The following is a 12613-nucleotide window of genomic DNA, read 5'->3' on the forward strand; positions in this document are numbered from 1 at the left end:
GAATTTAGGCAGTTCAAACGAGAAATTTGGCTAAAAGTCTGAATTTTTCAGGAGCTTAATCAAAGTCAGTTCATTTAATATTGCTTAGGGGGCTTTAAGACTTGCTGTAATCTCTGGACATTGAGTCATAATGTCTCATATCTGCCCCAATTTTTCTCTGATTATATATACAAATGTCTCCCTGCTGACTGAGGAAATGCTTTGCTGATCTGCAGTTCACATTGTCTGCCTGTGAGCTCTGTTAGGTCATACTTAGAGTGACAAAGGACTGTGGAGAGTTTATCTGAGTAAACCCCAAGTAATTGAGTGTTTAACCTAGAGGCAAATTTTGGCTTCTTATGTTAGAAGTGAAACTAAAGAGATAAATCATTTGATTCAAGGATTTAACATCTATCTATTGTCAATAGAGAATAGTAGACTATAAGGTGAAGGGCAATCCAAGAAGACTCCCAGGGGAAGGAGCTGCTCTAAAATCCCCAGTAGTTTAAACTAAAATCCACTTAGAGAATTGTTCCAGCAGATGTTGATGGCCACAAGAGATCATAGACAGATGACCCCTTAGGTAGCAGCAGCCTTTCCCTTGAACTTTTCAGATTCTTCAACATTACGTAAAGTATACAAGAATTTCTAGAAATACAAGAACATTTTGACATTGCATTATAGGCTACTCTAGGACTATCCAGGAAATTAAATGCAACTAAATTATTTTTCAGTTATGTTCAGGCTCCCATAATCCCACATTAAAATTAGGCAGTTGGATGTCTAATGTCTATCTTTAACAAGAACAATGGTAGCTACAAAATTTAGGTTAAGGTTAAACATATGTCCTAATACGGTTCCAGTGCTTTGCAAAGTTCATTGAGGTTTTAAATACTCAAACTTTGTGTTTTCTATACACTCAGTTCTTAATTTCGTTGAAAACATATCCTAGATATTTATTTAAAAGTGTGAATTTTTAGCATTCTAAACACAACTTCCCAAAGAAGAAATGTTACAGGTAAGTAAGTCAGAAAGTTATATTCAATGTAGCAGGAATACAGTATATTTGTGATAAAAATAATAGAAATGATATTAGTTTTAGCTTAATAACCAACAAAAAATTATAAAACTTGAGTAAGATTAATTTGTTTAACATTGGTGATTGAGAGATAAGGAAGGATAAAACGATAGGTCAGGACTCTCATAAATACCTGCTGAGACACTTCTGATGATTTGAGAACATTAGACATCATGGCAATGGTTCCCTTTTATGTCTCACAACTTCAGAACCTAAAGTCTTTCATTTCCTGTATACAGCAATAGTCATGACACAAATTATATATTTTTAAGACATTATTCGAGTTGTTTTCAGCTGACAAAAGAAACAGAGGACAAGTGACAGGAAAAAACAAAAGTGTGAAGGGTACATTTTTTTATGAGTTAATTAGTTGAAAGACATGAAAACAGATTCAAGAAAATGTTTGTCTACTAATCAAGTGCTTGAAATGCTTGGCAATTCCGGAACTAACACTAGAAAAGAAAAAGGAGGGGAACATGGGATTGGGTTTGAACCATGACAAATAGAATTATGGCTGAAAAGGAGTAATAAGAAAGAAATGAATTATTAGCCATGTCAGACATCAAGTTGTAAGACTGGTTTGGGCCATTGTTACTGCTGCACCTCATGATGTGTACGGTTATGGGACTGGTCAGTGGCCTCAGGGTATATGGAGAAAGCTTCAGGCAAAGTGTCATCACATAAGTGGAAACACAGGCTTTTCACAAGTGAACTGAAAAAATTCAGATGGTGATTGTAGGAAGCATCCATGGATCACCTTATGCTACAGACTGAACCAAAGCAATAGGTAGGAGAGTTAGTCACTATTAGTCTGATGTTTAACCTGAGTCAAATCATTAATCTGACTACTTGTACTGTTTTCCTGCAAAGTGGGTCTCTTGGAATCAGAGCAATGATTAAAATTATTTCATTAAATTGAAAATTAGTTAAAGCAAATTGATCTCGTTCTTGAGACCAGATATTTGCATTATTTGCTCCTTCACTCTCACTAATTGTCTGCTCTGATGTCATTTTAATAGACCAAGTCTCCCTGACCATCTCCTACAGACGTGCCACACTCCTCATAATCTCTGCCATGCTGTACATTTACTAGTTTGTTTATTATCTGAATTCTTTCACTAAAATGTAAGCTCCATGAGGTCAGAGGCTTTTTTTATGCACTTTTGGCTCCCTAGGTTTTAGAACATTGCCTGGCATATTGTAGGCCCTGAAATATCTGTTGAGTGAATGAATAATGTAATTTAGAGAAAATAGTTCCTGCTAGAGACTGTATAAATCATTTATAGACACCCTCCATACTCTCCTTCTCCACTCCAAAATTATAGTTTTGATTTCCCCCCAGATAAATCTAGATAGGTTAGTTTCACGTTGAAATATTGGCGTTACCCATTTCTTTGAACACATGAATATAAGAATGCTCATATGCATAGATGCATGTATGCTCATATTTCTCTGAAATGAGAGGCTAGAAAAGTACTAGATTTCTCTTTAAATTTTCACACAACATTGATAACCGAGATTGCTAAATCTTCTAGAGCCTTCTGATTTTTGAATAAGTAGCTATACTTTGTGAAGTTGAATACAGGCACATTCATACTGATTCTAACAGAACAGGGAATAAATTTGTGATTGACATTATTTATTTTGGTTGAAAGCTTAAATTACTATTGTTATATGAAGGGCACTGATTAGATATTTTCTTGTTACTATTTTCATTGGTGTGTGAATGACATATGACATGTATTTCTTATAAAATAATATAATTGTGTTTCTGTATCACACCATTTTTGATATCCACAGTTTTTAGTCCTTGGAAATCCTGCAGAAAAAAAGTTCATATTCTCCATTATTTATGTTCTTAGAACGGGGTTAGCCTGAACAGGAGTATTTAACCATTTAGCCTTTAACCCCTGCTTCAACCATTGTTTTCTCCTTATCCTGCAAATGAAATCCGATAAGACAAAGCTGTACTAAAATATTTCTGGCATCAACTAGCCAGAGTCACAGAGCTCAAAAACAAAGGAAATTAAGTAAAATAAGATTTTCTTCCTCCCATTACCTAACACATAATGCCTGTGAAAACTTTTCATTTGACTTCATAGTCTACAGTTAAACACGTAGAAATGTAACAAAAGACAGAATCTTCTCATCCAAGTTTAAAAATCCAATTGCTGATTATTAAAAAAAAAAAAAAAAAATTACCATCGAGTTGATTCCAACTCATAGTGACCCTATAGGATAGAGTAGAACTGCCCCATAGGGTTTCCAAAGAGCGGCTAGTGGATTCGAACTGCTGACCTTTTGGTTAGCAGCTGAGCACTTAACCACTGCACCACCAGGGCTCCAGTTGGTAATTATGCAGTATGAATCTTCAGAACAGAAGTAAAATGTAAACACAAAAACAAAAAACCCAAAACTAATAAAGGAGAATATAAACAAGAACAAATCATTTGGCTTTCTAAAATTCCCAAGTTGGTTTTGTGGTAATCATGGTCTCAAAAAAGAATATGGGAGCCTATGAATAATTGGATTAATGACTACAAACGACATAAATTACATAAAAGTCTTCACTTTCTCTAACTTAATGTGTAAAACAGTGATCTAAAGTCTATCGTTTTGGAATTCTGGATTCATCTATTTCAACACATGAATACAAGAATGCTCATATGCATAGATATTCATGAACAGATATAAACAATGCTAATCTGTTTAAAATAACAATTTCAAGGAGAAAGATTGAAAAATTATTCCGTGGCAAACAATCCTCACCAATAGTACCATAGTTCTGTTAGAATGAAATAAAGTAAATTCGTAGACTAGTACAAAAGAATAGAAAAGATATCAATTACAGTTTGAATTTAACATAATGGAAAAGCAAAGAGAGCTATTTAACTCATTTTGTTTGTTTTTCAACAGTAAAAATCCTCTCAGAATTAAAATTTGCAAAGCTAAAAGCTCCAATAACATCTACCCTAAATGAAATCCAAGGCTTGCAAGATGATTTTCCAGCATCGATCTGCATCTGTATGCTTTCAAGGACATTTCTCTAAAGCATGTTATATCACATAATACTGTATCGTAATACAGTTTTTATATTATTTAATATATACTAAAATATTTATTTGGTTTTTAAGGTTTTTTTTAATTATAAGCATCTATAACAGTGGTTCTCACAGTGTCATTCAGTGATCTCTGGGAGTCTCCAAGAGCAGTTCAGGGGTCCACGAAGTCAAAACTATTTTCATAATAATAGTAAAGTAGTACGTGTCTTTTTCACTCTCAACATCTCATGAGTGTACAGTGGAATTTTCCAGAGGTTATATGATGCCTGATAGTACAGTGTAGTGGAAGGTGTCAACACTTGGAAGACAGGCAAAACTCAGTAACCCAGTATGTTCCAAAAGACCAATGTATGATGTTACAAAACTATGCGTGGCTAAAAGATTATTTACAAGTAAAAGATAGGTCAACAGATTTTAATGTAGCAGAATATGAAATGTCATTGATATGTTTCAGGTTTTATATCACCTTGAAACAACTATCACTTGTCAAGTTTTGGTGAAATTCAAAAAAGAATATACAATTATGAAAACCTAAAAATGTGAATTAAATATCCTCCCTTTTCCAATTATGTATTTGTATGATGCTAGATTTTCCTATACTTCAATTCAGATCATATTGAATTTGACATATTGAATACAGAAACAGATATGAGAATCTAGTCTTCCGTTAAGCCAGGCGTAAAAGACATTCGCAAAAATGTAAAACAATTCCATTCTTATAAGTATTTGTTTTACTTTGGAAAATATGGCTTTTTTTTTTCCTTTAAAAAAGGTTATGCTAACTAATAATAGGGTTATTATTGCTATTTTTAATGAATTACAAAAACATAAAAATTTCTGTTTCAATTTCTAATATACTTAATATTTGTGGACATATAAACAAGTGTTTTTACAAGCATTTCTATTATAAACAAAGGCTCTTTGGGGTCCTCAATTTTTAAGAGTGTAAATGAGTTCTAAGACCAAAATTTTTGAAAACTGCTGATATATAATATTGGCCACTAATTGCATAACAACAGTCATACAAATTGTTGTTGTTGTTGTTCGGTGCCATACAGTCAGTTCTGACTCATAGCAATCCCGTGTGCAACAGAATGAAACACTGCCCAGTTCTGCTCCATCCTCACTATCATCTTTATGCCTGAGCCCATTGTTGCACCACTGTGTCAATCCATCTCATTGAGGGTCTTCCTTTTTTTCACTGACCCTCTACTTTACCAACCATGATGTCCTTCTCCAGGGACTGGTCTCCCCTGATAACATGTGCAAAGTAAACATGAGATGAAGTCTCACCATCCTTGCTTCTAAGGAGCGCTCTGTCTTTACTTCTTCCAAGACACAATTGTTTGTTCTTCTGGCAGTCCATGGTATATTCAATATTCTTTGTCAACATCATAACTCAAAGACTTCAATTCTTCTTCGGTCTTCCTTATGCATTCTCCAGCTTTCACATGCATATGAGGCCACTGAAAACACCGTGGCTTGGGTCAGGCTCACCTTAGTCCTTTAAGTGACATTATTTGCTTTTTAACACTTTAAAGTGGTCTTTTGCAGCAGATTTGCTCAACGCAATGAGTCATTTGATTTCTTAACTGCTGCTTCCACAGGCATTAACTGTGGATCCAAGTAGAATGAAATCCTTTACAACTTCAATATTTTCTCCATTTATCATGATGTTGTTTATTGATCCAGTTGTGAAGATTTTTGTTTTCTTTATGTTGAGGTGTAATCCATACTGAAGGCTGTGGTCTTTGATCTTCATCAATAAGTGCTTCGAGTCCTCTTCAATTTCAGCAAGCAAAGTTGTCTTCTGCATATCACATGTTTTTAAAGTTAGTATACCTACAGTCCAATTTCTCTGATTATCTGCTCAGCATATGGATTGAATAACTACGGTGAAAGGATACAACCCTGACAGACACCCTTCTTAACTTTAAATTATGCAGTATCTACTTGTTCTGTTTGAATGACTGCTTCTTGGTTAAAGTTCAGGTTCATTATGCACACAATTAAGTGTTCTGGAATTCCCATCCTTCACAATGTTATTCATGATTTGTTATGATCTACCCAGTCAAATGCCTTTGCATAGTTAATAAAACACAGGTAAACATTTTTCTGGTATTCTCTGGTTTCAGCCACGATCCATCTGGCATCAGCAATGATACCCCTTGTTCCACGTCTTCTTCTGAATCCAACTTGAATTCTGGCAGTTCCCTATCAAGCTGCAACAACCTTTGGATTATCTTCAGCAAAATTTTACTTGTGTGTGATATTAATGACATCGTTCGATAATTTCCACTTTTCGTTGGATCAAGTTTCTTTGGAATGGGTACAAAAATGGATTTCTTCCAGTTGCTTGGCCAGGTAGCTGTCTTCCAAATAAATTGGTTACTGATTATTCAGAGTCTACCTTAGTGGCAAATAATCCAAGATGCTGGACTTTATGAATAAGAATTCGGCATTGGTTTGAAGGAAGACTCATTAACAACCTGCAGTGTTTGGATCTGTTGCACATGGAGTCACGATGAGTCAGAACCAACTGGACGGCACCTAACAACAACCCTTCAGTGGCAAATATGAAAGATACTCAATAAATATCAATGCCATCATATAAAATCAGTGAGCACTGGATTCAAAGTGCAGGTATGGAATTTGGCTAAGATGATTATTACTCCTAACTTTTTTCCTCATTTGTAAAATTGATATCTACTTTCAAAGAATGTTTTCAAGATTAATAGGAATTATATATGTAGCGCACCTTGAAAAAGATAGTTTTAAAAAATATTAGTTCCCTGTTTATTCCTCTTCTTCTCTGTGCCAAATAATATTCTGATATCCCTTGAGTGAGGAAAGAGGAGTATCTGGAAATGAGTGTCAAAAAATTCTGACTTCCCAACATGTGAACTAACTGTTTAATGAGAAACTATTTTGTTCTGTAAACCTTCATCTAAAGTGAGAATAGCAGCACAGTTGGAAGAGTGTAGTCAATGTCACTGAACTGTGCATGTAGAAATTTTTGAAATGGTGTATCTATCTTTGGCTATGTATATTTTCACCAAAAAAAAAAAAAAAAAAGGTTGAGAAGGGAGAGGGTTGACATGTCATGGGGTTGTTAACCAATGTCATAAAACAATATGTGTACTACTGTTCCATGAGAAACTATTTGTTCTGTAAACCTTCACCTGAAGTACAATAAAAAATAAATAAATAAATAAATAAATAAAAATTCTGACTTCCTACCCAATACTCAGGTGGAAGACAGAACATACACACAAATGCGTAATGTTTTGTTAGCTGATTCTTTCCTCTTATGTATATTGTTGATGACATAATGAAGGAAAGCTTATGATACAGTTGTTAGCATCAAAAGAAGTATGGGAAAAGTCTGATAAATTGTTTTAAGTTTTGAGGCTAAATAGGTTCTCAATTTCTCCGATACTCCCTCTAGTTTAAAATTTTTGTAAATGCAGAATTAACTGATACAATTTCTATTCCACTTTTCTCTCCTGCCTGTCTCTCACTGAGCTGCTTTAAAAATGAAAGCAGCAGACAACCTGCGTTCTTTCTGTAGCATTGAATCAAATGCTCTCAAGATTCCCTAGCACAATTACACTCTACCTACAGGCAACAGCATTCAGAGGGGCAATAAGGAAGGGTTGAAAGCTTTGGGGGTTGAAAGCTAATTTTTGAATCATAGGCATTCCAGACACTGAGTGAAATATGTTAAGTGTGACTAAAGTAATGCGACTGACTTTTAAAAGCAGATTTACCAGAATTTGTTTAACCACAAAGAATACCTGGGCACACTATTTTAAATGATGATCTTGTTTTACTGAAGAGACCATAGTCATAGCATGTAAATCAAATAAATAAGGTATGTGTCTAAGCTGAATAACACTACTTTGGTTTTAAAAAACTCAGATTTTATTATACAATAATACACTAATTGTTTTATTATTATAAAATTGATATTTTGTCATGTTTGTCTCTTTTATTTAAATGTAAATTTCTTGAGACCAGAGATTTTATATCAATCAAGACTATTTCCTTGAAATATTATGTGCTTAAACAATTTTGAATGATGATGTCATTTATAATGTCTCTTTTAAGATAATCACAAAGTACGAATTACCAAAATACTACCTACAAGAGCAGTGTTTCTGCAGTAAGCGCACACTCCTAAAGACACAACCTAGAATGGTAACACTCATTTAGCTGTGAAGGCGTGTTTGTTTAAAAAAAAAAAAAAAGTCCTATTATTCTATAACCATACCTCATACATTAGGGTAAATTATAAAATTATTGTACTAAACAAGGCTTATTATGGAAAATTAACTCAAAGATGTTGAAATTACTCTAGTAAGACAGATGTAAACTACAGTTTCTCAGAGGAAAGCCAGGAGCCCCATGAACATTTTGATGGAGTTCCAAGAAAATTCTAGAACAAGCACTGAAGAACTCGAAACTATTTATTGGAAGGGAATGAACTTCAACTAGGCCCATTTGGTTGGAGTGGGCTTTAAGAATTTTCTGAGACTGGAACACAAATACAAAAAGCCTGTTGCACTTTTATTTCACAAATTCTAAAGAGGAATTGTGACACAGCAACACCTCTCTTCTGCTAAGTTCAAAAAATTGGCATTCAGGATCTCTTGGCCCTGACAAAGTAAGAGTTAGTGTAAATAAAGCTCTGATAGTTAACCCAATATATATTCTCCAGAGAGCAGGGGATCTAGAGTTGATGAATCTTTAAATGACCCTACCAGAGAAATCTTTCCTTGCATATCCTAGAAATCAGAACTAGTGTTGGGAACAAGGATACTCTCATTTAATCACCGGTTATGGCATAGAGATTAGAACCTGACTGCATAATCAGAAATTGAACATTTCAAATAAAAGTCTCCTATCAAATACTGTTTTTAAAAACTAGAAATTTTTCTTGGTTAAGGTGACTGTTGCCGTTACAACAACAAGGACAACACAAGCAAGCATGACAATTTTCATGGACTATGTTAGAAGCTCATATAGTAGTAGAAGGTTATGAAGGATATCTTTAGAAGGCAGATTGCAACGAGTAGAGATAAAAAACACTCCTCAGGACAATAAACATATTATCTTTTGTTATAATGTTGTCTCTTGGGATGATAGTTCAGTCATAGAAATGATGTTTTGGTGGAGAATGCTGGCTGAGTGATTTTTCTGAAGCTTAGAGAAGGATTTGCTAAAAATCACTCTTGAGATATTTACCCATGTTTTGCGGTTTCATCAAGTTTTTAGAGCTGTGTAGTTACTGCTATAAACTAAATTCAACTAGCTGCTAGATATTAAAAAAAATTACTTATTTCTCTTGCTCTTACCCTAATGAACTCTACTCAGAGCAACAATGACATTATTATGCAGGAGACATTTAAAACAAATACATAGATTCATGCATAAAGCAAATTCACTACAGAGTGTAACTGAAAATAGAAAACTAAGGATATAATGTATAAAGTCATGAATAAAGTTCCAACTTCTACATCAATGCACATGGCTAAGTTCCAGTGACATTATACTATTGTATTTCTGCAGTGTTATCACTGTGGCTTCATTTGTAGATGAAATTCAGTCCAGCATATTGAGTTCTTTCTCAGTGTGTGATATAGATGCTATGTGACAATGTTGGTCCTTAATGGAGATGTCAAGATTGGGGATTTCAGAAACGAATGAGTCTTTTTTTTTTTTTTTCTTTAAATTGGGAAAAAAACTTTTAGAATTAGACCGAAGAAACCAGAAGTCTAGTGTTTTTTGAAACTTCCTATTCTCTTGGCTGGTAACTATACGGAGGAACAGGCTCTCTCATGTACTACCTCCAGGAATAAAAATTAACAAAACATATGACAGTTGGACAATTCATATATAAAAATATCTTATTTGCAAATATTTTGATCCAGAAATTTTTGTTTTACGATCTATCCTGGGTATGTAATCATATTGCTGTGTTGTTAGGTGCCATCAAGTCGATTCCAACTCATAGTGACCCTACGAATAACAGAACGAAACACTGTCCAGTCCTGTGCCATCCTCACAATCATTGCTATGTTTGAGCCCATTGTTGCAGTCACTGTCTCAATCCATCTTGTTGAGGGTCTTCCTCTTTTTTGCTGACCCTCTACTCTACCAAGCATGATGTCCTTCTCCAGGGAATGGTCCCTCCTGATAACATGTCCAAAGTATGTGATACGAAGTCTTGCCATCCTTACTTCTAAGGAGCATTCTGGCCGTACTTCTTCCAAGACAGATTTGTTCACTCTTCTGGCAGTCCATGGTATATTCAACATTCTTTCTCAATATCATAATTCAAAGACATCAATTCTTCTTCGGTCTTCCTTATTCACTGTCCAGCTTTCACATGTACATGAGGCGATTGGCTAGGTAAACTATATAGCTGACTATGTATCAAAGCATTGTTAATAATATCAAACATTGAAATTCTGCCTAATTGATAATACATTGACTAAATATCATGTACATGAATACAAGGGAATAGTATATATTATTAAATGATGCTACAGAAGAATATTTAATAACCTGGAAAATTCTGTATTATATATTTTTAAGTTAAAAAAATCAGATCAGAAAACAACATTGAATTTATATGTGAAGAAAATACTGGATTAAGTGATAAGTGGAAATCATTTTATATATCAGTACAGATAGTATGAACCCATTTTTATAACTATATGCACACGTGGGAATTATTTATGAAAAAGCACAGAAAATATTTTGAAAGAATAAAATTAAAATGTTAAATTTTAATTTAATTTAAACTTTAAATTTTAATTTAGCATTTTTGCCATGGGAAAAATCTTTCTCTGAAAGGAATTTCAAAGAAATCTGACAATAAATATATAAATATTCAAATCAATTGTGAATCAAATGGATGCAAATTAAAATAATTATATACAATTTCTCCCAACTGATAATAAAGATGTTCTCTTAATGGATAAGATTGATAATAACAACAATATCTAGTTTTATCAGGAGTATAGTGAAGCATGTTTTTAAAATAGGCACTCAGACCCTTTGACACAGAAATTCCACTTTTAAGAATACATCATAAGAAAATCATAAGACTCCTGTAATTATGAATGCAGATGGTTCATTTAAACATTTGTATAAAATATTGAAAAACTAAGCATTACAATAATACGCTCACTAATTAGGGGTTGGTTTAAAAAAAAATGGTATAACCAGAAAATAAAATACATCAATCTGCTAAAAATAATAACTTAAAAGATTATTTATTGACAGTGAAATATATTCAAGACATATATTGCTAAGGAGAAAAGGAGGTTACACAATAGTATTATGATTAATGCCATTTTAATCATGTATTCATACATATGTTTGTATATATTGATAGGTAGAAACAAAAACCGGGAAAATTGACTCACAAAGCTACAAATGTTCTTTGTGGGTGGCACAATTATGGGTGACTTTTCTATTGATTTTTTTAAAAAAAAATTTCTATAAAATGAATGTGCATTAATTATATAAACATAATGCTTTAAAATTATAACTAGTTGGATGGGCTACTGAGAATGTATCCAATCTGCTTATTAAAGGTGGGTCAACCATGAAGAAAAGATGAATAGATAAACAAATACCAAAACTTCAGGAATGTGAGACTGATTTTTTAAGGAAGCACTAAATCCAAGTATGAAATTTTAGAATTCAAATCTCCACTCACCTTAGAAAACTGTTGCCATTTATCTGTCAGAATATACAATAATATTTTAATTTTAAGAGATAAGTTTCCATTTGCAGAAAATATCGTTGACAAAGCATCCTGAAACATGCATTTAATGATTTGTACTTATTTGCATGTCAGCATGATACAAAACAGAAAATAAAGACAACATTTTTTAAAGGGCTGAGTTACTTACTCTTGTTGTGTAAGCAGCTTCTGGGTCATCCTCTAAAACACGTGAAAGCCCAAAATCAGAAACCTTGCACACCAAATTACTGTTGATCAAGATATTCCGGGCAGCAAGGTCTCGATGAACATAGCCCATATCTGACAGGTACTTCATGCCGGACGCTATCCCTCGAAGCATCCCCACTAGCTGGATGACTGTAAACTGGGCGTCATGTTTCTGAGAAGCATTTCAAAAGCACAATTAATATGTGCTATTTCCTAAAACATATCTTTAGTTCAAATCTCACATACTAAATTTCGTAGCAAGACCAACCACATGCATTTTAGTTTTTAAGCACTCCAGACTAACAAGATATGTGAAGAATGTGTAAAAGTCTAGAACAAAATAGTATGGTGACTGCATCACCAAATATTTCCTAACAAGGAAACCAAGAAAACCAAACTTGTTGCTGTCCAGTCGATTCGGACTCCTAGTGACCCTATAGGATGGAGTAGAACTGCCTCATAGAGTTCCCAAGTTTATAGATCTTTACCAAGCAGACTACCACATCTTTAACCTGCTGAATGGCTGGC

General features: G+C 33.8%; 1 protein-coding gene across 1 annotated transcript in view; it reads right to left on the reverse strand.

Annotated features, from left to right (window-relative positions):
* EPHA3 (EPH receptor A3) overlaps positions 1–12613 on the reverse strand; it is a 432183-nt gene that overhangs the window by 34651 nt on the left and 384919 nt on the right. The window contains exon 13 of the mRNA XM_004371373.2: positions 12048–12257. Within this exon, the coding sequence (XP_004371430.1) occupies positions 12048–12257 (210 nt within the window). The remainder of the gene's footprint in view (positions 1–12047; positions 12258–12613) is intronic.

Source organism: Trichechus manatus, unplaced genomic scaffold, assembly GCF_000243295.1.
Source record: "Trichechus manatus latirostris isolate Lorelei unplaced genomic scaffold, TriManLat1.0 scaffold00012, whole genome shotgun sequence".
NCBI classification, from domain to species: domain Eukaryota; kingdom Metazoa; phylum Chordata; class Mammalia; order Sirenia; family Trichechidae; genus Trichechus; species Trichechus manatus.